The following is a 27228-nucleotide window of genomic DNA, read 5'->3' on the forward strand; positions in this document are numbered from 1 at the left end:
TGAGTGGATAAAACAACTATGGGACATTTACACAATTGGATTCTACTCTGCCACAAAAAAGAAGAAATTTACCCTTTGCGGCAATGGATGGACCTGGAGAATTTATGCTAATAAAATAAGCCAGTTAGAGAAAGACAAACACCATATGATTTCACTCATATGTAGAATCTAATGAACAAACTGAACTAACAAGGAAAATGGGGAGAGACCCATAGATGGAGAGCAGGATGACAGCTAAAGGTGGGGGGAATTTAAGGGTCGAGGGATTGAGCAAAAATGAAAAAGGGCGCATGGACAACAGCGTGGTGATTGTGGGAGGTAGCAGGGTATTAGGTGACTAAATGGAAATGGAAAAAATACAATTAAAAAAGTAAAACAAACGAAAAAAGCCCTTGCTAGTGTGGCCCAGTGGATTGAACACCAGCCTACGATCCAAAGGATCGCCAGTTCGGTTACCAGTCAGGGCGCATGCTGGGGTTGCAGGCCAGGTCCCCAGTAGGGGGTGTGTGAGAAGCAACCACACATTGATGTTTCTCTCTCTTCCTCCCTTCCTTCCCCTCTGTCTAAAAATTGAATAATTAAAAAAAATAAAATTAAAAAAAAGGTAAACAATAAATAAAAAAGAATACTACAGCAAACATAGTATGTAGATAAATAATTTTTCAAAAAATAAATGTGTGTCTTTTTATGGTAATTAGAGCCCTTATGCTAAGATTTTAATTTAAAAAATTCTGTGCTGAATTCTGGTGTGAAACTAGATTGAGAGATAAGAACAACTAGCCCAGATCTAGTGTCTGGTGTATTAAGAAACTTAGTGTATGATTTAAAAAAATCACAAGTCAGTGGGTATGTGATAGATTATTTTTTTAACTGATCCAGCTATATTGGTAACTATTTAGAAAAATATTATTTAAATTCTAAGAAAAATCTTAGATCCCAAAATAAAAAGAAAAAACAAAACTAAAAGGAAACAAATTTCTGTATGACAATAAAGGGGAAATAAAATACTGAGAAAAGTTCTTACTAAAAAATTAATGTCTTTAATATAGAAATAGTTTATGCAAACCAATTTTAAAAAAGAGCCATGGCACCTCTAATAGAAAAATGAATAAGGACATAAGCAGACAGTAGAAAGTGAAAATGGCTAGTGTTCATAGGAAAAAATATTCACTTGCACTAGAAATTTTTTAAATTAATATATAAATGCAACTTTCACTCAACATCAGAATAATTAAAAATCATAACAATGTTACCAAACTCTAGTGACAGAGGTACACTTAAAACTTTGTTGGTAGTTAAAAATAGAGGACAAGGCAAATGTAGGTTTGCAGCAGTGAGCACGTAAAACAGTTTATTATTGTATTATTATTTACTAAATTTTGTATTATTTTCTATATGAACAAGTGTAAACCTACTCTTGCCCCACCCTGTAGTATAACCTCTCTGAGGGACAATTTGAAATTTCATATCAGATATTTTAAAAAGAAATCTACTCTTTGACTTAATGAAATCAGAAATACAGGCAAAGATTTGGGTAAAAGGATATTCATTGCAGTTATTTATAACACCAGTCTATTGGGAAATGGTTACATAAATACAGAATACATTTTTGGGTGTGATGTGAAGTAGGAATTTAATTGGCTTTTCCTTCTGTAGCTAACTAATTGACCCAGCATCGTTTACTGACTAGTTAGTTCTACTTCTGCCCTCTGGTGTAAGACTACACCTCTGTTTCTTTCTTTTTTTTTTTTTAATTTACTTTTTAAATACATTTGTCTCTGCCTCCCCCCCACCTCTTTCCCTTGCCCCCTCCCACCTTCCCTCCCTCAGCTCTTCCCCTTTGGTTTTGTCCATGAGTCCTTGCTATATGTTCCTTGACTTTCCCCTTCCCTTCCCCTTCCCTGCCCCCGCCCCCTCGTCTCTGTTGATTTCTTTTCCTTTCAATGTTGCTGGTCATATTTTCCCTGCATCTTTCTGTATCTGCAGTGGTCTGTCTCTAGCCATTCCATTCTCTTCTGCTGGTCTCTTTACCCCATGTTACTATTACATACACTTAATGGCACAATTTTAGAATAAGTCTTGATATTGCTTAGAACAAGTTTCTCTGTTTTCATGTTACTTCAAAAACATTTTGCTGTTTCCCCCTCCCAGTTTGCTTACTCCATATACATTCTAGAAACAACGTATTAAGATCCCCCACCCTCAAGATCCTTTTGAGATTTTCAATAAAGTTAACTTATTGATATATTTGAGAGAAGTGACATCTTTCAGGTATTAAGACTTCCCATCTAAGAACATGACAGGGGTCTACATTTATTTCCATATTTTGCACACACACACACACACACAAAGAATAAGATATGTGTGTGTACATATAATATATATAAAATATATACAATCTACCTACATTTTAATGAGCTTGTATAACTTTTGTTATATTTGTTTCTTACAGGAAGCTTATTATTTTATTTCTATTATTAAGTGACATCTTAAAATTTTAAACTTCCTGTTTTTGGCTGGTATAGAGAAAAGCTTTGTATAATAATCTTAGATCTAGCAACTTAAAGGAACTTTTAATGTGTTCCCTTCCTGATGGGCTACTTTCCCCTGTATTAGGGGGATATCTGAGAACTCTGGAATGTGACAACTGTCAGGCGTCACTCAGAATGTGAGTGTGAGCTGGGGAGAAGGCAGACAGGCGGGTGAGCCACCTCATCCTTTCCCAACTGGCAATAATGAGACAGGGAGGAATCACGTCTGAAGTGCTGCCCCTCCCTGTGGGGTAGCCCTTGTCTCTCTGAGGTAGACTGTGGGCCTTGCAGACTATTGTCTTCAGTTTGGAAGCTGGTTCTTTCTAAATCTTTGGGTTTTAGCTTACCTGTCACCTCTTCAATGAGTACCCTATTTTTGGCACCTGCCAATACTCATCTGTGCCTGCCCTGATCCCCTATTACAGAATCCCATTCACGGCAGGCAATGATCGCCCTTTATGATTGTATGTTTGGTAAAGTTTGGTTTACTGTCTGTTTTCCCCATGAACTGCGAGCTTCATAATGCCAGGGACCAGGTTTGTTATTCTGTATTCCTGGTACTTGCCACTAAGCTCAATAAATACTTCTAGAATGAATGAATGAGTTAAATATGTGAAACATATGTTTTGATTTTTCATGTTAATAATACTTTGTACTAACATTTAAAATATATTTACTTGTATAATTTTATTTTATCTTCATAACTGCCTTTGAAAATAGGCACCACTAGTGTCCATTTGACAAATGAGGTAACTAAGGCACAGAAAGATAAGTAACCTAGTCCAGATTAATAGCTAGAAATCAGTAGAGTTGAAAACAGAAGCCAAATCATCTAACCAAACATCCAATTCAAAAACTGTATGACAAAAGAAAAAGAGAACAAAAAGAGGGATGGAGGGAAGACAAGACAAGGGAAGAAGGGAGAAAAGTTCATTTATAAATAGGGCATATTGTCCTATTTATCTTGCTGAGAACTCTTTGAGTCTCACACTTTAAGCCCTTTAGGAAACCTTATACCTCTCTAAGTCATCTCATGCTGACAGGCAGATTACGAATACTTTCAAGCAACCCTGCTCTACGTGAATCATAGAGAGCGGGAAATAAAGGAATTTGCACTTAGAGAACACGTCTCTTTTTCTGTGCTACATTGCACAAGCATAAAACTTGTTGGTAATGTCAGGTCACATAATCAAATCTGATCATTGTAAGGAGTGCTTACGATATAGATTTAAGTTTCAATTTCAGGTTCCAATTCGTTCTCTCATAAATTGTCTGCCCTAGTCAACGTGTCAAAATCTTTGGCCTCTCTTAACATTTAAAAGCCACATGAGGCTACTGTCCCAGTTTTATTATAGTTGTGAGGGTAGAAGTAGAGTTACTTTCTATTGGAATCATTATTGAAAGAAAGAATACTGCACCCAACTTCTGATTTTAGTCAATGATATGAAACGTCCATTTCCTTTCTTTGTCCCCAAGTCTGATGAAAAAATGAGAGTTTCCATTAATTCTGATTATCTGGCTTCATATTATGAAGTTACAAAAAGGAAAGGAATCCCCTCCTGTTCTCGGTCTCCATAATTAGACTAAAAATATCCCCTACGTTAATAACACTATTTTTATGCTTTGGAAGGCAAAAATACTTTCCTGCCAAAGGATGATAATCCACTTATAAATGCTGATTGCTAGGTGAAACGCTCTGACAGAATGAGACTTTCTTACGACTTTATTGATAAAAGAACTCTAAATTGCTGAAAAGTACCACTCACCTCTTCCTGAACCCAAACAGAGTAACGACGGAGTACTGATGCAACTCTGCCTGCTGCAGCAGGACAGAACGGTTACTTCTCAATTCAAAGTGGTTTATCAGGGGTGGATGGTGACATGCCCTAAAGCTTAGAGATCACAGCCATGGGACTTGGACATACCCATTACGGAGACATCGTATTCTATCAGCAGCGTTGCTTCTTGTCCACACTGTTTGAGAATACTCATGGCTTCAGCATGCGTGGTTCCCAGAAGGCGAATTCCATCCACACTGAGCAACCTATCGCCAGGTTTGATTGTGCCCTCTCTGAAGGGAGAATAAAGGAACAGTCTCCATTAATTTAGCATAATGGGGCTTAGCATTAATAGTCACTTAGTCAAAGTGGTTCTTTCATATGCGTTCTGCCATCCACCTCATTTGTGTTTCCTTTTAGGCATCAAGTGTGACAGTGAGAGAATAAAGAGGTAACCCCGAACAGAAAATTGCTGCAATAGAAAAATCAGTAATAAGAAAATAACTACATATTAGCAAATATCTAAGTTACCCACACAATTAACTCTTGGGGAGCAAAAGTAATAAAAGCACATTTCTCTCTTTTAGATTTTGGCCTACATGTCTAAAATTGATTTATTAGAGTCCAGGAAATAGCATCCACCTATTTTCCTACAGCCAGGTGAGCAGAAAAGCCTGCTGTTCCATTCAATTTATTACCAGTGAACCCAAGCAGGATAGGGAACACTGGTGAAAAATCCCCTAGTCTGTAAAATTTCCTACTGATTTATAAGGGCATTTGGCGATCATTAAATTGATTCAGTCTCACATTCACTGGAAAAGTCAGGTGAATATGATTCTCCCTGCTATGACCACAGACATGCAAGGCACTGGGAGAAGATCCCTCGGGACTTAGTGATACCACTCGGGGTATAACTTCCAGATCATAACCATCCTGCCTCAGGGAAGGACACAGAGATGAAAAAAACCAAATGGGAGGATTATAAGTTTAGGATTTGAGAAGAATAAAAATGATCTCTTAAATATCTCTCAGCTAGATAGCTATCTAAGCGTTTGACTCTAAATTTTTAATCATAAATTTTAGATTTCCTTCAGTCCTATATTAATATGGTACCATGTTTCTCACAAACTGGTAGCCTGCTTCTGATATTTCTGTCAATTCCAACTCTAAATGTTAATAAGAAGTGAAAAAGCATGAGAAGGAAAAAAGGCACCATTTCCCTGGAAAACTCGGTTTTGTATTATCCTCTGGAAAGGCAAATATACTTCAGCACAAGCGAGAAACTAGTGCCTTCATGTTCTCTTATTTTATATTAGATATTTTTTTTCAAGAAGTGAGCTCTTGAGTATGAGCTTTGAGGAAAATAAACCTGAATTCCTACTCTAGTTTTTCTATGTACTAGCTGTCAAGCCAGTTAACCATAATGGACCTGAGTTTTGTCACCTGTAAATGTATATGAAAATACTTCATTTCATGCGTGGTTGTGAGGATAAAATAAGATGATGTCTGCCAAGCACTTTGCACCGTTTCTGGCACATAGTAAGTGCTCAATAAGTAGTATTTATTATTATTGCTATTTCTATTGCTTAAGAAAGGTTTTAAACATTTATCCTGGCCTGAAACATAGTGCAGGCAGGGGCACTTTTCTTTTACCCTTACACAGGATCTAATGGTGGGAGTGGTGTTCCCCCACCATTATGGGGTCAACTTTTGCCGGGGAAATTAATAGGAAAATAAGTATCTCTTGAGATATCTAAGTTGTGAGTGTACCTGGGACCCAACCCCCCCACTGAGGTTTATAATATTCCAATTAACCAGGAAAAGAGAGCTCTAGAGACCAACAATATCCCTTCCATTATATTAAAAGTTACTTCCATTCTAACATACATAATTATCATCAAAAGGTAATAATAATACTGATATGGATGTTGATAATAGTAAGAATCAGACCACCACCACCTGTCTTGCCAAGTTAGGAGATTAGCAATCGGAGCTGATGCATTTCAAGCACCTGCCTTAAAAGTGCCAGCTGTCTTTTATTATGTATCTTCAGTATGATAAGTCCCCTGCAATGTACCACATATCTCCAATCTTTGATAAAACTTGTAAAGTTGCTATTATATATATTTTACAATGGATGAAATGGAGCTCAGAACTGTTAAGTCACTTGCCAAAGACTAGTGTCAAAGCTTTCCTTTGATTCCACAACCTAAACTATTTCAGCTTTCACATTCTAACATACCTAGTTAATGTCTATCTTACACTATGAAATTTATAACTCATGAACTTCTATGCCAAAGTCCTTAAGTCTATTTGGATAATGACACAGAAAGATGAAGTTTACCTGTCAGCAGGCCCTCCAGGACGAACACATGTTATCACAACGGGACGAGATTTATTTCTATCATCATGCGCTCCCCCTAGCAAAGAAAAGAAATATAGCTTCTTTCACTAAAAGACTTCACTCACAAAATGCCAGCTGAGAAACTGAAGTATATCTTGTTGATGTGTGGAGGAAAACATGCAAATTTTTTTCTTCTGGCATATAATAGCCTCAAAAATCTTTTTCATTTTATATGGAATATGTTTTTGAAATCGTTTCTTCACTGCTCAATAAATATATGACTGTAATCACAGGTGACATACAAAATATTGAACTACTAGCGTGACAAGAGCTTCAACTAATTATAACAGGTGCTAACACATTTAGAACAGCTGCCAGTTATAAATGAAGTACAGGTAGGGAGACCTGGTGCTAATTAATCTGGGCTATAATACAGGTGAGTAGGTCTACAGCCTGAAATATAGGGAGAAAAAACCAAAATAAAAGAAAAAATCCAAGTATTAAAAAAAGAAAGAAAAAAAAAAGATTCAAGAGACTGAAGTGGCCTCTGTTAAATTGGTGTGTTTAAAACTTGGGGGGCAAACTTGGCAGATTACATCAAGCCAATTACAAGGCCTATATTGGAATTCTTTCCTGGTATGAAAAATTTTCTTCTTAAAAAATTTTGAAACAGAGAAGCTTTGAGATAGAAGGTAATTTACTATAATTCCTCTTTTTTTTTTTTTTAAATCTAGGACCCCTTTGTACAAATTGTTTAATCTGTGCCCCCTCAGTATCCACTGGAGATCCACCAGTTGTTCCGCTTATTAGCTTGGAGGCAGCCCATTGCACATATGGATGGACACCTAGAAGGTTCTTCCTAACATTCAACCACGTCTATCTTTTTTCAACTTTCATCTGCTTGTTCTTGTTCTATCAAGCGGTAAAATAAAAATGTATATTTTCTTCTATCAGAAATATTTTCCAGAAGTTGAAAACAGTGATTGTACACATGCGAGGTCTCATCTTAAGGCTGAACATTCCTAGTTTCTTCACCGCTCTTCATGTGACTTGACTTCCTCATATATCACCATCCTGGGTGCCCATGGGGGAGGTCTCTAGTTTGCCAGCATATGACTAATAGGATGCTACCGTCACGTAGTCGATCCTGAACATTTGCCTGGTAGAACAGATTGACATTTCCCAAACTTGGCACCGATAAGGAGGTCAATTTAAAGAACCCAGCCTAAGAGGAAAATACTATTATGTAACTTCTCATTTGCAAGGTGATCATGAAAAGATAAATTTGCTTTTCCTGGAAGGAGCACTGATTTAGAAAAGACAGCAGGAAACTTTTCCATAATTCTTATTTGGACGTCTGAATTTAAATATATATAACAGTGAATGAGGCTAAGTGTGAGAGAGAGCTCTAAAGTTCATGATATATGACATTATATCAGTGTTTAAAATAATGAACCAAATTTAGTGATCTGTTTAGGTTACAGAAGTTTGGTGATGCAAAGCCAAGTGTGAAACCATTCAGACTCCAGTGGTATTCTCAATCCTGACTGCACATTAGTATCAACCGCTTGCGATATTTTTGTAAAAACTTCAATCTCAGGCAGGGCCACAGTGCAAACCAAATGTAAGTATGAGGCTCCATATGTTGGAAGAGTACATCTACCTTCAATTCTGTGGGTGAGAATAACTAGATACAGAATAACTAGGTAGTTTTCACTTTTGTCCAAAGTGAAAAGTAACTTACAGCAGAGTGACTTTCCCCCTGGCCCAAACCAATTCCCATAGTTTGGTGGTAAGGGATTTAACTGAAATTTAACTCTCCAAGATTTAGGCCACAACATCATTTTTCATTCTGTGGGTGCACGCAAGTTTCTATTGTTTGATGAGTCAAGGTTTTAGAACCTGTGGCATATCATTGGAAATGTAATTCCATTCAGTAGATAAAAGCCAGTTTTATTGTTCTAAGACCCATTCTAATTGAAAAAGAAAAAAAAATATCCAGGACTAAATGAATATGCTCATGTACAATATCTTCCCCGCCTTTCTGAACATCCCAGTGGTCTCCATAGACCTACGTTTAGTTCAATATCTATGCTGCTGTAATGCACTACTTGCCATGATAACAAGTATCCACTCTACGTTTTTACGCTGCGGTTCTTTTTGTGATTAACCAATGATTCTTAAGAGATGGATGGTAGCCACCTTTTGAGCCTGGATGATCCTCCAGATAAGTCTCAAACTGATTTAAAAATATGAGTTCTGTATTTGATTCTCATTGAAAAATTATGCAGAATTCTACCAACTTTTATGTTCAGCCAATGTACTAAGGGGGTTATTAAAGCCTACAAAAATGTGCCACTCATACACTAAAATGGGTTCGTTAGTCCTGGGGTTTCAAAGTCAGTACAATACTAGTATGATGCTAAGAAGTCTGATGTCTACACAAATCTAGGCAACATTCAATTATTTATTCATTCATTTATTAAGTATTAACCGTACCAGGTAGTACTCCAGACTCATATTAAAAGACTCTTACTATGCATGCACAAAGAGATATTTGAAATTCCTGCAAATTGTGGGAAGAACATTTTGTTAACATTATATCATCAGTTGTCTTGAGGTGGTTGTGAATTTCAATTACTTTTTTAAGTTCTTAATGCTAAATTACTGTTGGTTTAGCTTTTTCATTAGCAATTGGATTGGTTATTGATTAACCACACAGCAACTACTGGCAAATATTTGAACAGCAACTACTGACAAATATTTGAAAAGTACAGTACTTTTACTGAAGCTTTCCAATAATTAGTATTATAGGCATGGGATTCAAGTGTCTCTCTTTCACACCTATATTGCAAAAACAGATTTGTATACACTACTCTTATGCTAAAATTACTTGTACACTGACTTTTCATTACATTCATCTAGTTCTTTTACATGGAAATTTGGAAATGGTTAAGGTAAATTATTAGGGTACATTAGGACCTGGTCAGAAAAGTGTAATAACTGCTGGTCTAAACCGCTCATTGAGTTCCTCATCGCCCATTTTCCCCACAACTCACTTGAGCATTTTATCAACTTATGTCTTAAATTCACTGGACTGTAATTTACTGTAGGTAGGGGTCCTGTCTTATGACTCTAGAGTACTTGGCACTATGCTGACATGTTGACATATCCTTAATAAACATTTGATTGATTGATTTGCTAAATGACTGATGCAGAATGAAATCTAATGCTTAAAGCTCAGTCATTTAAGACAAGTCTATACGAGTGAACATATCTTTTTTATTCCTTGATGTTTGTGTATTTATTAAGTTACTTAGTTAATTTTAATTAATGTTTTACTAATTTGGGTAGAATTTTGACTCTTGTGAAATACAATGTATAATAGACAAAACAAAACAAAAAAAACAAGAAATGTGACATCCTAAAAAAAATCCTCGTTGCCTATATAGTTCCCTCACTTTCACACTAGGAATAATGAGTTGTCAGTATCTGTGTAGTCTTTAAGGGATAAAACTGCTAATGAGAAAAACAGAATATTAAAAACCAAAATTACAGCTCAGAATTAATGGTTTTATGGACAAGTTGGAGCCACCCGAAATCTTTATTATTAATGTCATCTCATCCCATATTAAGATGAGTTGAGCTGATGTACGTAGGTGCCCAAGGGATTAGATTATCTTCAATCCATTTTTAGAAAACTACAATAACAAAGTATTTCAGGAGAAAAAAAAGTTGCTTAATCCTAATGTATTAAATCAAATCAAGCCATACTCATCAACATTTTTTTCCCAAAGGAAACGGTAATCTCTATTGAGATTATAAACTCAGGGATTTATGGGCAACAATGACTTTTGATTGTTGCTTTTACCTTTAAAAAATTTTTAAATTAAATTATAATATTATATTAGTGTACAATATTATTAGTTTCAGGTGTACAACATAGTTATTCAACATTTGATATCTAACAAATTGATCATCAAGTAAAGTCCAGTAATGATCTATTACTATATAAAGTTATTACAATATTATTGAGTCTATTCTCTATGCTGTACAATTACATTCCTGTGACTTATAATTGTTTTATAATTAGAAATTTGTTCTTCTTATTCTGCTTCTTTTTTACTCATTCCCTCAGTCTCTCCTCTCTGACAACCTTCACTGGTGAACATTTTTGACTCATTGATATAGAAAAGTATAAAAGGACGGTAAAAGACGTGTTTAAAAGTGGCAAATAAGTAGGATGACTGTGAACAGACAAGGTCTACAGATGGTGACTTCCTGCTCTGCATTAACAGACTAAAAATAAAGCTAGGTCATTTGAATTCCACTTGATTCCCACTCATTGCTATTTTTCTTTAAAGGAGAGTGTGTGCAAATATTATAAGGTGACTTTATGTGCTAGAAACATTGGTATTTTTGAGGATGACTCTCTAGTTTACTCCCAATATTTCATTGAGGAATTTTCCAAAAATATCTGATCGTTGATATTTTCTAACCATTACCTACCTCGTATTACAAAACCAAAGGTATTGCCTTCTTTATGTAATGTGACCTCCACTGTTCGGAAAATAACACTTGATCCTTGGACAGCTGAATGCAGAAAAGAGGGAAGGAGATGTAAGTTTTAAGTCATAATAACATTTCTAGATTTTTTTGATGTGGCATAAAATAAAGAAGATTCCTGTTGCAAATAATTCTTTTCTGAGTAGTAAAAGAGCAAGAATTTATTTTCAAAGAAAATGTTAGTTAGAAAAAAATAATTGGAATGACATGAAAATACCATATAAGAGTCATCTGCATAAGTGACTTGTATAGGTTCAAATGGAATCAAAATCACAGGCATTTCCTTTTCTCTTGTATAGCCAGTTTCTAGGTAGATGGTAATATTCACATTGTTAAAATTCTGCAGTACAAGAGAAACACTCTTCATATAATAAATAGAATAGTTCTTCCTTTGTGAAATACAAAAACAATAGGATATTTGTAAAAGTTATAAAACAATTAGTGTATTAATTTTTGCAGCTAACAAAGGAAGAAAAAGTATTCTCAAATTGTCATTAATAGATACAAACGGATTTTCTGACATGACACAAAGCAATTAAACAAAGATATCAGCAATGCAAATGCAACTTGGAGGGCAAAAGAAATCCTAAGTACATTCAAAATATTACTACTGACTAATAAAATAAAGATCTACTTAGTTTTACTCAATATCATCATGCTTATGTTGTATTTACCTGTTTATTGCTCTCATTTCACAAAATAAAATTACATTGCCAGGTTGCCATCTCTAATTAGAGTATACACAGTATGAAGGTATAAATTGGGTATAGGTATAGTCACCAAGCTCTTCTGTATGACTGTTTTCAAGAAACTGGCAAATAATTCTCTTATATAGTATGCTTGCTGAATTAAAAATAAAAATTTTCACAAAATAATGTTATATCATTATGCATACAAAAATAGTTTTATTCACTGAGACAGAAAAATTTGCAAACTGTAGAATCTGATGGTCTTAGATCTTTGTACTGAACTTGTACAATGACATCAAATGATCTAATGCTGTTTTCATTAAATGTCAATGATACATTTTTACATTGTTACTAGATGTTGAAGGCTATTTTATATAGAAATATAAAATATTTTATATTTTATATTTTAACAAGAAATAACATAGATATGATTTAAGGCATTTTAAAAAAGAACAGTTCTTTCCATTTACAGTAGTAGGAGGTAATTTTAATTAAGCATTAATTACAATCATTTTTATTAGAAATTCTGAATCCTCAAAGGAACAAACATGAGAATGAAAAGCACACAGCTAAATACACAGACCTGCATACATCCAGCTGGGACATAGAGTATAATAAGAACTTGGATCTGCTGAATAACAACATAAACCTACAGCTGACCAAATGGTTTGGTACACTGCTGATTTAATTAAATGTCATATTCTTGCTATCAGGGGAATTTCAGTTTATTCTAATCAGCCAGGAATAGTACATACAACTAGCTGAAAATGTTGAGATACAGTTTTAATTAAATCAAAAATTGAGTTTAAGCCAAATGTTTTCTTATTTCTATGACCTAACAAGCCATTTGAAGAACTTGGTAAAGAACATGATCTTTTTGTTCTATTGGTAAGGGAGGAAAAGAAAAGATATGGAGAGAAATAATTAATGAACATCTACTGTGTGCCAGGAACTCTGCAAAGCAGTTTACAAATATTATTTTATTTAATCATTAAGTCAACATTCAATTACATACAACTAAATCTAATTCTGGGCCACCTGTCCTTATTGGGCTGGGTGTCTGGCCTGGGAATGCAAAGTACTGTAATTTTTATTTTTTTGAGCTAAGTCTTGCTGACCACCAAATCTTACAATAAAATCTGAAGTCAATATAAAGACTTTTAGGATTATCTACAGCTTTAGATTATCCTCACTACTGATGTTCATTATTGACAAAGATAAATGTCAATATTGACTATATTTTAATACACTTAATGAAACAGATTTATTCTTCATAATTTTTATTTGTACGACTGGCTCTTGGTGACTATGTTTTTATATTCAGAACTGAGATATTCTATATTGCTATGTGAATTTTACTTATTACTTCATATGAGTGTGTGTGGGCATAAAGATCCAATTAAAGGGTTTCCTAAACATCAATCTGGTACATGGAAGGGCTAGGTAGAAAGCAATTTCACAGTGAAGAAATACTGCTCCTTAGTATTTTAAATGTTCTGTTGTCCCTTTTTTCTATATGTGACTATGCATGTTTATATGCATATTCATATTATTTTACTATAGTAGATTAGATTTTTCTGAATTATATACTACTGCCCCGCCTTCTCAGCTCCCACCTCTACAGGAGAATAGGAGTTGTGTTCTTTTCCACCTCATTATGTTGGGCTACCTCATGCAACTTGCTTTGGCCAACGGGACATAAAGAGATGTAAGCAGTGGTTGGACAGTGTTTTCCTGCTTGCCTCTGCCACAGGAAGAGCTTTCTGCAGGTAGCTGGTGCTCTTTCAGACTGAATCCCAGAATGAACCAGGTGGAAGAGATCTGAGACATCATCATCACCATCAACATCAACATCATCATCATCATGATGTCTGTCTCTCTTAGAATTAAGAAGAAAGGAGTGTCATCATAGGGGCATGCTTTAACACATTTACCTGAATTAAAGAAGGACTCCTGATGGAAAGCTAGTCTGATTTAGCTGATCATTTAGCTGATTTAATAGTGACAACTGCCTTTGCCAATCCCCTGTGGCATTTTCCATAAAACAAAATACATTCCATAAAATATGTACCTCCAAGGTTTGAATAAAAACAGTATTTAAAGATATATAAAGCAAACATCATGCCAGAAATTACACCCTTTCCAACTCTTTAAGCTTATGGACAAAGGATTTTAGGTGTTAACTAAAAAAATGGGTGAGGATTATATAATATTTCAAAATTCTCTAGGGATCATTTTGAAGGCACTACTCTAGATTTTAACACAAAAATGCCTGATACTGTTTGGTAATATTCTTTCTAAACATAGACTCAAACCATCACATAATTTTAAAGTCAAAAAGAACTTTAAAGCTCATGTGGATCAAGCATTTCATTTTCTTAAAGAAAGTCAGTCTTAGAAAGGTAAGTGGTTTGCCCAAGATCAATGTTCCATTTCTCATCTACAGATCTCTCTCACACACACACACACACACACACACACACACACACACACACACACACGAACACACATGCATACCCTTCCTCCACTTGTTCCTAGACTCTGGGGTTGGCCGAGCCTCAAATTGCTGTGATTCTTGAAAGAGTTACAAGCCTCAGCCTCAGGGTCCAGTCCTCACCGTCAGTTCTCCTCCCAGCTCTCTGCTGGTGGCCTACTCCGGCTCTGGCTGCCCAAGTGCAGTGAAGGGGAGGCTTATTAATCCCTTCAACCTCTCTGAATACAAAGATCTTATTAATTTATCCAAACATAATAGAAAATGACAAAGATAATCCTTGGAGAATAGACCTCTTCCATCTGCTATCTACTCTAAAATTCACAATTTTGTGTTCAAAAATATTTTTCCCTTTTCCCATCAGATCTATTGCATGAAGAAGAAAAAGCTATCTAATCACCAAGCCATGATAGGTTTTAACCTCCCAATACATCTGCTATCCCCTTTAACCCTACTGATGCTATAATTTATTCAGGACATGACCTCTTTCTTTGAAAATTATAATAGCCTTCGGCTTTTAGTTTCTGATCTATTTTCCATTTGGCTTCTTAAAATGATATGTCTAAAAATTCAGACTTGGTGATGTCTGTTCCTTGGCTTTAAAAGCCCTTAAAAGGCTCTTTATTGCCAACTTGACACCATACAAGATCCACCAACATGGTTTAGCTTACACGGGCCCCATTGTTTGGCTCTTGTTTATGTTGTTGGCCTCATCCCTGTCAGGCCTCTCTGCTTTTTCCCTGCGGGCTCCAGCAACTCTACTCTGTAGTTCAGCCTGTGCACTGGGCTATGTTCTTACCCTCTTTCTGTAGTCTCTGCCTGGAACGTGCCTGTTCCCTCTGGATATGAGGAACCTCTTTCAGATCTTCCCAGAAACCCCCAGCTCTGGATTGCCTTGAACTTGGCCAAGCTCCTCCATAGTCCTTACCCCTGGAAAGCTATCCTAAGAGTTCTTTTTAGGAAAAGATTGTGTTTTATTGATATTCATATCCTTAGTGGAGTAAAAATGCTAAATCAAGGAGCATCAGCTCTAGATATCTGGCTTCTTTTAACTCCTGGGCAATGGTTGAGGTAGTGATTTCAAAGCAAACAGACTCTTTTGAAGTTCAAAAAAAAAATAGTACTTTCAGTATAATAATAAAAATGGTAGTAATGACTAACGTAGTATGGCTTACCAAGTACATGATAATGCTCTAAATACTCTATATGATTATAGCCTTGAATTTTTACAAAAATTCCACATCTATTATATAGATGAGAAACCCAAGCTCAGAGAATTTAAGTAACATGTCCAAGGTCACAAATAGAAAGGGGCAAAACTAACATTTAACTAGTAACAGAGTACAAGCATTCAACACTGGATTTTACCGCCTACCCACGCTGAAAATGAACCATGCCGGAGCAAGGTTTTTGAACACAGACTTCAGTTGGTTTTGTTATAAAATGACCATTAGATTTTATAATAAGTATAAGAACTCGTGATTGGTATGTACACTCACTCCCCGAGTGCTGTCATCTGTTGCCAAAATTTCAAACACCATCTACATTTTCATTACTCTTAAATTTACATTTCCAGTCCAGAGCTTTCTCCTGAATTCCAAGCCAGATCTCCAGCTCCTGACATTCTTCTTTGCATGCCAAATGGGCACCCCAACTGTAGCATTTTAAACAATGAACTTCTGCTCTTTCTCTCACAAGTCAACTCTACCCACATTCTTAGCCACCCAATTCACGGCAACTCCTTCCTTCTGGTTGCTCAGGCTCAATGCCCAGGGTGGTCCTTGACGCCTGTATTTCTGCACATCCCATATCAAATCTGCCAGAAGATCTTGTGGGATCTGCTTTCAAAATAGATCAAGAATATGATGTCTTTTCACTGTCTCCACCACCACCTCTCACCAGAATAACTGCAACGGCCCCTGAACTGGTCTCTCAGCTTCTACCCTTGCCACGGCAGCCTATCCTCACACAGCAGCCAGGTGGAGCCTTTGAAGGTGTAAATCAGACCACATCACTCCTCAGCCCTCATGGCATTCAGAGCAAAATTTAAGGTCCTTCCAACAATCTGCAAAAATACTTCATCCTTTACCTGTCTGACCTCCTCTCCTACTGCCCTTCATGCTCACTCTGCCCCAACCACACTGCCCTTCCGAGTGTTTCTAAAACAACTCTAGATATATATCCACATTTTGATCTTAGCTCTGAATGTTCCACCTTTCTGTAATTCTCTTCCCTCTGAAACCCACCCAGCCAATTCTCTCACCTCCTTCAAGTCCCTGATTATGTCACTCTCCCAATGGAGCTGTTCCTAACCACCCTATTTAAGTTGCACTCCCCAGCATTCCCAACCCCGCTCCTTGCTCTTTCTTTTTCCCATGGCATTCATGCTATATAATTAACTTATTTATTGTGGTTTTATTTTATTTTCTGTCTTCCCCAGTTGGAACATAAACTCTGTTGATGTACAGAGTGGTGGTGAGAACCTAGTAAATGCTCAATAAATCATTGCTAAACAAATAAATTGGTATTGATTATTAATATTCAATCTGAGTGCCCACCAGTACATAAAAGCAAAGAGCTTTCTCAGGATGAGACCCATGTTCATAGCTTAATAATTGGAGACATGGTTCTAGAATAGCATAGCTTAAATGTACGACAAAGTAACACACAGCATACAGTATATCTCACAGTAAAGAAGCATATGGACTTTGGAGTCAGGGAGCCTGAGTTCAGATACTTACTTTGCTCCTTACTAATCTGGGAAAGATATTTAAGCATCTATAGAATGAGAAAAATAATGATGACAATGCCTGTCATGAGTGTTGGTTGATTTATATATTTATTACTTATCAAAAATGTTTATAGGGACAAGCACTGTTCTAAGTGCTTTACAAGTACTAACTCATTTAATCCTTGCAACAGATCTAGGAGTAGGAACTAATATCATGCCCATTTTTCAGATGTGGAAACTTAGACTCAGAAAGCTTAAATAACTTCCTCAAAAGTACAGAGCTAGTAAAAGATGGAGCTGGGGTTTGAACATGGCTATTGGCACCAAAGTTCAGCTCTGCTGTGCTAAGTGTCCTTGTGGTGAGAAATAAGTGTATCAATACAAGGCAGGTTCGGTATAATGCCAGACATTTAGAAAGGTCTCAAAATGTGTTGGCTGCTTTTGTTACATTATTATTATTATTATTACTTGACAATAACATGTTCTGAATCTATTTTCATGTTTCAGAGATTAACATAACTATAAAGAATCAATATAAAACACTTTAAACATGCTTTTTCTAAACCTAGTCACTAAATACAAAGGCTGGATAGAACTTAAACACAGAACTTACAAAGATGTTTACTGTTTATTAAAATAGTTTAACTGGCAAATACAGTGTTCACAGATCACCTTAATGGAACACAAGTTCCATATAATATAATTTAATTGTTCAATATGCTCTTACCAATTCTTCCTGAGCAGGTTATACATTTATCAATTCAAATAAATTTTAAATATTTATAAATATTTAAGAAACTATGCTCTGCCATTCCTGTACTGAGAAAATGACAGCAAAAAAGAAAGAATGAGAAACAATTATTTTAAGCAAAAACGTGTTGCGGCCTTTCTGCCTTGGGTTGTGATTACTTACAGACTGGCGGCAGCTCATACTCGACTTCAAGAACCACTCTTTCCCCAACATTCTTCAGCAAACTGATGATCTCGTCATGACGGAATTTGGCCAGGTTGATCCCATTCACAGCTTTGATGTAGTCACCTACGTCCAGTTGATCACTTCTGCAAAAAAGGGAACGTCAGGTCAGCAGACCCCTGCTCTCCACAGGCCTGGCGGGCTCTATTTTCCACTTTCCCTCTGTGACTGTGCATGCAAGGCCCACGTAGCAGAAGTCCCTGCCTCCTGGGCTACGGCTGGCTTCTGAGAGTGGGGATACAGCCATGGTGGATGAGAGACTCAAGGAAGCCCTTTTACTCATGTTACTGTTAACCTTTAGAAGTCCTGTGCTGAGCCCTAAACCGAAAGGTCGGGAGTTCAATTCTCAGTCAGGGCACCTGCCTAGGTTGTAGGGTCGTCCCTGGCCGGGGCACACACAAGAGGCAAATAATTGATGTTTCTCTCTTGCATCAGTGTTTTTCTCCCTCTCTCCCTACCTTCCCCTCTCCGTAAGCCAGTTCTCAGATGAAGGAAAACAAAACAAAACAAAACAAAACAAAACAAGTCCTGCACTGGGCCCGCTGCTGCCTCAGATTCCCCCCCCCAACCCTTTGACTCTTTTATTTTTAACGAGCACCATGAAACAAAATGTGGAGGAATTTTTTTAGTTGCTTTGCCCATAAAGGGTTGGTTCTCTGGGAGGTAGATTATCCAGATCCTGGACCTACCAGGACTTTTTTCTTTCTTCCAATTCTCTCTCACTTTTGCCACCTGTTTTTTGAACACCTCATAGCTTTCAATATCTTCACTGGGAATTTGCTAAGAAGAGCATCAGCTTATTTTGCTCTTTATTGCTTACAATGTGAATGATAAAGAAGAGTATTGGTGAGGAAGAAATTATAATAAAAATACCAGATTTCAGTGACATTCTGGTCTCTCGTCACCAGCATAACAGAACCCTGGCTACATGTGGGCTCTTAATCTAACTTTGCTTCTAAACCAAGAACAAGCAGCATGACAAATGACAGAACTTAAAATTTGTGATACTGTTAAGGACCTTCAATAATATTTTCTGCCTAAATAGAAATATGTAGTTCATTTATTTTTATATAGGTCCAGCTCCAATTGTCCCTTTTTCAGTGAGGCTTCCTCACCCACTGCAGCCTGCAGCTCATACTGCCACTGTTACCTTAGGTTTACTGACATGCATTTGGGCAACTTAACTGCCTATTGCTCTGTGACAACTCTTATGTCATCGCTTTTCACTGTTATGCAATGCTGTTATTGCCCCCAAGCTTTTAATGCTTTTTATTCCATATCTTTTCTAATAGATTAGAAGCCCCCATTGCATGGAGATCTTATCTTTAATTACTTTGGTTTACCACCTATAAAATGTCAGTGCCTGAAACAATGAATATTTAGTGATTGATAATAATGTAACCGGCCCAGTACTACTTTTAATTTCAGTATCAATACAACTGCAAATGGCATTTCCCCCCTATTCACATCTGCTTCATATGAAGAAGCTTTGGAGAAATATGGAGCCCAAGCATCATGGATGGGCCATGCCTGTTGTAAAATAAAGGAGGCTGTGGTGAGGAAAGACATCCCTTAAAAGCCTGAAGAAAGGAAATTAAGGTGCTTGTGTTGACATCAGCCTGTTCTACAAATACTTTGAACCATGGAGCAATCCATTGGATTATGCTTATACATTAATTGTAGAAACCAGTTCACCATAGGTAGTCATTGTTCTTTCAAATGACATTTTATAAGGCAAGGACTCTAAAACTTAATTTGTGATCATGTGGGCAAGAGCACTGGTGTCTAGGATTTAAGGTGCATTAACCTCACTTTTAATGAAACCTGACCAGTCTGTTCCATTTCTCAGGTGAATTTTGAACCTGTCTATAGAGCGAGCCCACCCTGCCCAGCATCCAAGACGTGCTCCTTTGGCAACAACGCACACAGTTTGCAGGTCATTGGAACAAGCACAAAATGAGATCTCATCTAAGACTTCTGTCCTTTGGAAAGTCACCTCTTTGTCTTGATGAAAAGAAAGATCTCACATGTAGGAGAGTAGAGAAGATGACAGACAAGCGAAACTGCTGCATGGAAGCTCAGCATTGGGCCCAGCCAAGCCCTCGATGGCAGTTTCAGCCATACACGTTATATGGGTCATCTGTTCCGCACGTACGTGATCACTGTCTCGTCCCATTGCAGCCCCTCTATGTTCAGTGGCACATTTGGGGACGAGAGCCATACAGGCATTTTAAAATTAAAATCTTATGAGGGTCTGTCTGCTCCTGAGAGAGTTTCCCTGGTGATTTCAGCACAGGACAGAAAATCCCTGTTTCTGAAACATGCCCCATTGTGCTTCTGGCCAGCAGAGGGCGCTGTCATTCATTTATCAGTGACCTCTTCTGATGGAGCTTTGATTTTTGAATTAATTACACCCCGTGTTCCCTTTTCCGCATTTCCCCGAGATGTGGTTACCTAGCAGCAATCCCTCCTTGCCGCAGGTTAGATACTCTTGGCTTGCCGTCCTTGTCAACGCCGCCCGACACTGTCAGTCCGAGGGTGGTGCCTTCCTTCTTCATCAGCTCAACCACGGTGGAGCCCTTGAATTCCTCTGTTTACAAAGAAAAGCATTTGCTTTACGAAATGAGATTAGAAGCACATGATGCTGTTTTTTGTGTGGGGAACTGATGCCTCCCCATGAACTCTTTCTGCTTTTCCTTTTACGCAAAAAGATCTTTGACCTCTTTTCATTGCAATTTGCAGAGTATCTCATAAAGATTGCATGCAGATATTCCATTATAGGTTATTAAAGTGGGCACCAGTGGGACAGTTCATTCTAATTTCACAATAAATAGTCTGACATGGCTTATGTACAAATGATAATATTCACCCTTTGTTTTCAGGCATTCTGAAGTGACTTCCTCTGGTTTTCTCTCCTTGTAACTCCAAAGACAACAACAGAGAGCTATAAAAGCAGGGGCCAGAACATTTAAAATAATAGTACAAATGCATGTAGGATAGTAGTAGGATCCAAGTTCATGTTGCATTTCAGCTGATAGAGAGAGCTTTCTACAGGTTTGAGAAAAACATTATTGACTCTCTGTTTCCCCCCGTCTTTCAGAGAACAAAGTACAATGGCTTCATGTAACAACTAGCATGACTTCTTACACATTATGTCACATACAGTAAAGCAGGCTTCGTTCTCAGAAACCTGAGTAATTGCTGTAAAGTCCTCATTCTCTACACATAAAAAATTTTAAACCTTACAGACCTTGTGAAGATAATGTCTACACACTAAGAGGGAACTCAAATCGTTTGATTTCAGGCACAACTGAAGGGAAGAAAACTTTGAGGATATCCTTCTTTCAGACATGAAAATGAGTCGAGTCAACATTCATGGGTCTAGAGGCTAATTCTGGTAAACACTGTTTTAACACTCTGTGTGCATATTCCCTCCTCTGTATATACCCGTTCTGGGTAAGGATGGGGAGAGTGAACAGTGTTCCAACTCTTCCTAAATCGGGTCATGAATTTCAAGGGTTATGCACTTCTAGAACATCAAATACACTATTCAAATGGCAAGAACAGGCTTTCTTTTTCAAAGGCAAAACAACTAAACATAATTTGCACACCTCTGCTCCTTCCTTAATTACATATAACACAGTTATTTTAAAAATCTATATGAATGCTTATCATCATAAAGGTTTTTAAGTTGTTGCTGGTATACTATCCCACCTGTCAATGGAAAAAAAATCAAATCATATTGGGGAAGGAAATAATCTCTCATTTGATCAAGTAAGAAGAACAGAGAACCATGGGAGAGGAGGCAAGTGGGGGCAGGGACAGATCACTGATTTCCTCAGTGACATAGAGAATGTCACTCCAGGCAGGGCTTTCAAAATGGCTAGGTCCTGTGACCTTAGCACTCAGCACACTCCTTTCTCATGGTAGTTTCACAACATTGCATATGTGAATTGTTATTGCCCTTTAAAGTAGAAGCTAAGGAAGAGTTTATGAGTGTGAATGTTGTCAGCTTCATTTACTACATTTTGGGTGAAACCACATGATTGAAATTTAAGAATCAAAATTCTTGTCAAGTATACAAAGCACAGAGACTGTTATATCATTTACCAGAAGCATTTGTAACAAAAGTCCATCAGGGTGTGCATTCCACCCGGGTCCCCTTAAAACACAGCAAAACGACCCCTACACATCCCATAAAAACATACATAGGCCCAACTGGCATTTGCAGAGATCAACTTAACAAACAACTCCCCCTATAAATCCTTCTTGGCAGAAGACTAAGTAAAAACTACTTAAAAGAAGGAAGGAAATAATTAAAGTACTGAAAATTACTTAACAGATGATGACTATTCACAGTATGGAGACATAATGTGCTCAACAATATTGTCCAACAAAAGAATTTTTTGCACTTTCTTTAAATGTGTAGACGGACCCTGCATATTAAAATATTTGATTATAGGTCTTAACTTGAAGAGTTGGAAGCGTGGTTTTTAAGAGCCCGTCTTAGAGATCAGTCAGAAATGCACCAAGAAGCACTACGAAATGGTAATACCCATCAAGGGAGAAGTAAGTTTGAGTTCATAAGAACTTCATTCCCATTTAGGTTTTCAGAAACATGCTTTTTGCATGAAACTTATACCACTATATAGATGCAATCTTATGGGATGTGGACAACAAAGTTTTCTTCAGAAGAAACCCAGGTCCTTCCCAGGCTTCTGGCTGAACCCTGAAAATCTAGAAAAACTCAATTCTGTTAGTTTAATTTGGTCTCTGTTAAAAAATTAATCCAGCTGGGCTTCGTTTAAAACTGGTAATAGTCAACTACTTTCTTATTCAGAAATATTTCACATCTTTTCCCAAGAGGTAGTGTTAACAACATGAAAGACAGAAAATATTCATGCACCAGTTAATTGGGTAATTGATGCATTCATTGATTCAAGCATTTATTGAGTGCCTACCGTGAGCCGGACAATGAAACCCAAAGATGAAAAAATTCTGAGATGCTTACAACCTATTCACAGAGGAAATGATTCAGAAACCAGCAGGCCACAGTGTGGGTTGCAGGGAGTCAGTCCCATAACGAAGTAAACTGAAGGCTTACTGTTCCAAATGTAACATTTGTGTCACAATTTTGTCTCCTGTTTAATCTGTCTGTATTTATCGATCAGGATTAGCAAAGCAAAACAGACCAAAGGAGGAATCTAAATCAGGCAAAACTCAAGAGTAAAGATAAAATATTGTTGCATGAAAATGCACTGAATCACATGAATGTTAAGTGCCGGTAAGTAGTTGTAATCTCTGAAGGACTGACTAAATCTTTTATGGGTATTTCTGAAGGAGGTAGGAGAAAAAGAAGTAGTTTGGAGAGGCAGGAACATGCTTCTGGAGTTTGCTTTTAGCTAGCCTGCACTCTCCACTAGATTAATCAATCATTTTATATCTCTTTTGGTGTTTAATGTTTGCATAATGATTTAATGGCAAAGAGAAATGAAGACGGATGTATTCATTTGCGTGAGTTCACTTTTGTATCAAGGCCACTAAACCAGGTTCTGCGGCGAAACAGTGGAACTGGGGCAAATTAATACGCAGGAACAATTTCTTACTTGTGATTAAAATTGCAAATATCACTTCCTGAATCAAGAGGACCTGATAGCAAAGGTTGTAGTCTCTCCAAATTAGCAAGAAACACAGGGAACCAGTGATGACCAACTGTCAAGGAATAAGATGGTTCTGTATTTGATGGTTTCCTTAATCACCATATTTAGTTATCTTACGAAAACTTTGCAGGGTTCCATCTGTGTGGGTACTCACTCAGCATAATCAACAAGAATCTCACTGACAGAATGGGATGCAGTTGTTTGCTGTTTTTCTTTGGGTGTATAATTTAATACTCTTAATTACTGAACTCCAGAAAGTTTTAAGAAAAATAACAATAATACCTGTTGAAAACAAAAGAATTCTGAAAAAAATCTTGCAAACAAATAAGGAAATTTAATAATATATTAATAGATGGTTCCAAAATTAATATGCAAAAAACCATAGACTTTATATAAATAGCCAGTTAGAAGTTATTATAGAAGGGAAAACAATTTATAATACCCCAAAAGTTAAATCTCTGAGAAAAAGATTAATGAAAAATGGATAAGATCTATATGAAGAAAACTTTTAAACACTTCTGAAGGATATATGATCAGGACAAATGGAAAGGCCCCCATTCCTTCATTCAATAAAAACTGAGCACTTACTATGTGCCTGGCACTTGTTTTAGGCTTTGGGGACACAGCTCTGTATAAAACAGAGAAAAACTGTTCCATCTAAAAACTAATATTCCAGTGGCTAGCATAAACCTACACCAACAATAGGACAATTCACGCTAAATTAATCCATAAAGTTCATACCATTGATAAAAATGCTGATAGGACATTTTTCGTGGGCACAAGATATATTTTACATTAGTGCAAATATGGAACATGAATCCTTGCAAAAATCCTCTGAATTGTATTCCCCAAGTATGGCAGCTTGCTGTTTAATGTTGCTTTGAAAAAATAGACACAGCCTACGCATGAAGCAAACCTGAATGATGTAATGCAGTTATGACTAAACTACTAATTGTATTGTCCTCAAGAGAGATTATAAAAAGACCCATGCACCCTAGAAGCAGGGGCCTGGAGTGAGGAGGCAAAACCGCTGCCCCTAAATATTTATCAGAGTCTAGAACTGTTTAACTGTTTAGCCATACAAAGTAATAATAATAATAATGATGATGATGATGATGATGAAGGAAAAGCAGAGAAGTATCATAGGCATAGTGCATTCAGGGCTCATATTAGACTGTCTCAGTGTTTTATAATACTGTTTTACATGGCATAAAGGTGCAGCATAATAATCGTGTTTTGCTCTGTGAAACTCTCAGTGTGTGGAGATTCTTACCTCATTGCTATTTAAAAAGTACAATTAGCCTTAGACCAGAAAATGGGAGTTACCTCTAATTTTGGAAGTTCCCTAGAATTCAGGGGCTAAATGAACAAGGAATTACAAAGTGAACACTTGTAAAAACAGTTGCCAAAAGTGGAAAGACAGACAAAAAGTGCTGATTACAACAAAGAGTGATAGGGGCTATGATAGAGTCAATAAATAAAGGTCTATCATGTTCCAACGTGGGAGGATCCCTCATCAGGCAGGGTGAGCAGTGCACTCTGGACAGTTCCCTGGAGGAGTTACCCCCAGATGGCCTCGAACACAGCCTGGGCTCAGCAAACATAGGGGGGGTGTTAAAAGCAGAGGAACAGGACAGACCACTGTTGGCGTGGGTTCCTCCAAGTGCAAGTCCATTCTTGGTATCAGAGGAAAAGCATTCAGGGTCTCATCATTAAATATTATGTTAGTAGATGCGTTTTTGTAGATACTCTATGAAATTGAGGAAGTTCCCCTCTATTCCTATTTTTCTAAAAGTTTTTAAAATCATGAATGAGTAAATTTTGTCAAAAATTTTTTGCATTGGTTGATATCATCATGTGATTTTTCTTTAGTCCGATAACACAGTGGATTATATTGATTAATTTTCTAATATTAAACCAATCTTGCATTTCTCAAATAATCTTCACTTGTTTATGATATATAGTTCTTTTTATATATAGCTAAATTCTATCTGCTAATATTTTGTTAAGGATCTTTTTTGCACCTATAGTCATGAGAGACATAATTCGCAGCTTTCTTTTTGTACTATCTTTCGTTTTGGTATCAAGCTAATAATACTAGCTTCATAAAATGAACTGTGAAGTACATTTCTTCCTCTTCTATTTTATGAAAGAGACTGTACAGAATTGGTGTTTATCTGCTTTAAACATTTGGTATAATTTTTCAATGAAGTCATCAGCTTTTGGACATTTCTTCTTTTTCTTTCTTAAAATTTGTAATTGAAAAAAATTCCTTAATAGTTACAGGGCTATTCGATATCTATTTCATGTTGGGTAAGTTGTGGTAATTTGTGCTCTTCAAGGAATTGGCCCATTTCAATTAGATGAAAATCCTTGCAGGTTAGAAACTGGGTATTGGTCTACCTTTAAAGCACTCCATGTGATCCTACCACCTGGTCAGGTCTGAGGGACGCTGACTTGGGGTTTGCTGCAGAAGGAAAGATAGGTGGAGAGGAGTCTGAGAAGCAAGCCAAGAAGTGCTCAGATTTGAGTTTTAGAAAAGATTAGTCTGTTATTATTGTCAAGCAGTGGTTTGGTGATGATCACATGAAATCTTGGGGAGAACGGCATGAGATTTTGGCCGTGGTGAACCATTTAAGGGCCATTGCAGTAATATAGTGTATTAATTAAGTTAGGCTAGGTTGTATCAACACATCCAAAATGAATAATGCTCAATCACAATAGAGGTTTATTCTGTTCATATGCAAGTCTAAGGTGGGTGTTCCTCAGCAGCAGCCAGCTCTCCTCCACACAGAGATTCAGGGATCTACGCTCTTTTCCATTTTGTGACTCTGTTGTTTCCTAGAGTTCTGGTTTGCAAACTGTGTACTAAGGTGTCTCAAGGCTCCTTAGTGAACCCCCACACCACCATGGGTGATTTGAAATATTTGAGGGAAATACAGCTGTACTTGGTACTTGGTATCTGTTGGCCATAGCACCACTGACTAACTGGAGATAGCTTTTTTTGAACCCTATCTTTCCAAAGATGAGTTTTTGGTAGTTGCTGTGACAAGACAAAAAAAAAAAAAAAAAATCCATGTCAGAATCAACGTGGAACAGAAAATGAGGTTGTAATGTTTAATTTGATTTGAAGGTTTGAGAAGTTGTGCAATGTCCAACAAATATACATACTGTTATATGCTTGTGGTTGTTTTAATTTATATGTATTTTTTAAATGGTTACTAAGTGGTTGGGATATAATTATGCACTATGCTGTTTGGACCTAACTGCTAACTGAATAGAACTGTTGATATTTCATTTGGCCTAGAGGTACTGTGCAAAGATTACTGACACACTAAGGGCTCTCTGTGAACTGAGAAGGTCTGGAGACTTCTGCCTAGGACTTCATTCTGTCTGCATTCAACAGGTGGAAGGAGAACGAGAGCTCTCTTACATGCCACCACTGACCTCCTTCTGTTCACATCC

At 36.9% G+C, this 27228-nt stretch overlaps 1 protein-coding gene across 6 annotated transcripts in view; it reads right to left on the reverse strand.

The window, feature by feature from the left end:
• The window catches only part of GRIP1 (glutamate receptor interacting protein 1), a 387281-nt gene that overhangs the window by 124775 nt on the left and 235278 nt on the right, over positions 1–27228 (reverse strand). For all 6 annotated transcript variants that reach the window (XM_054580065.1, XM_054580063.1, XM_054580064.1 and 3 more), the window contains exons 3-7: positions 20558–20693; positions 18044–18189; positions 11163–11246; positions 6654–6729; positions 4457–4602 (exon numbers count right to left, since the gene is read on the reverse strand). In XM_054580065.1, the coding sequence (XP_054436040.1) occupies positions 4457–4602; positions 6654–6729; positions 11163–11246; positions 18044–18189; positions 20558–20693 (588 nt within the window). The remainder of the gene's footprint in view (positions 1–4456; positions 4603–6653; positions 6730–11162; positions 11247–18043; positions 18190–20557; positions 20694–27228) is intronic.

The sequence above is a fragment of the Pteronotus mesoamericanus genome, unplaced genomic scaffold, assembly GCF_021234165.1.
Source record: "Pteronotus mesoamericanus isolate MK-2021 breed Mesoamerican mustached bat unplaced genomic scaffold, CSHL_Meso_final contig_56, whole genome shotgun sequence".
In the NCBI taxonomy this organism is placed as follows: domain Eukaryota; kingdom Metazoa; phylum Chordata; class Mammalia; order Chiroptera; family Mormoopidae; genus Pteronotus; species Pteronotus mesoamericanus.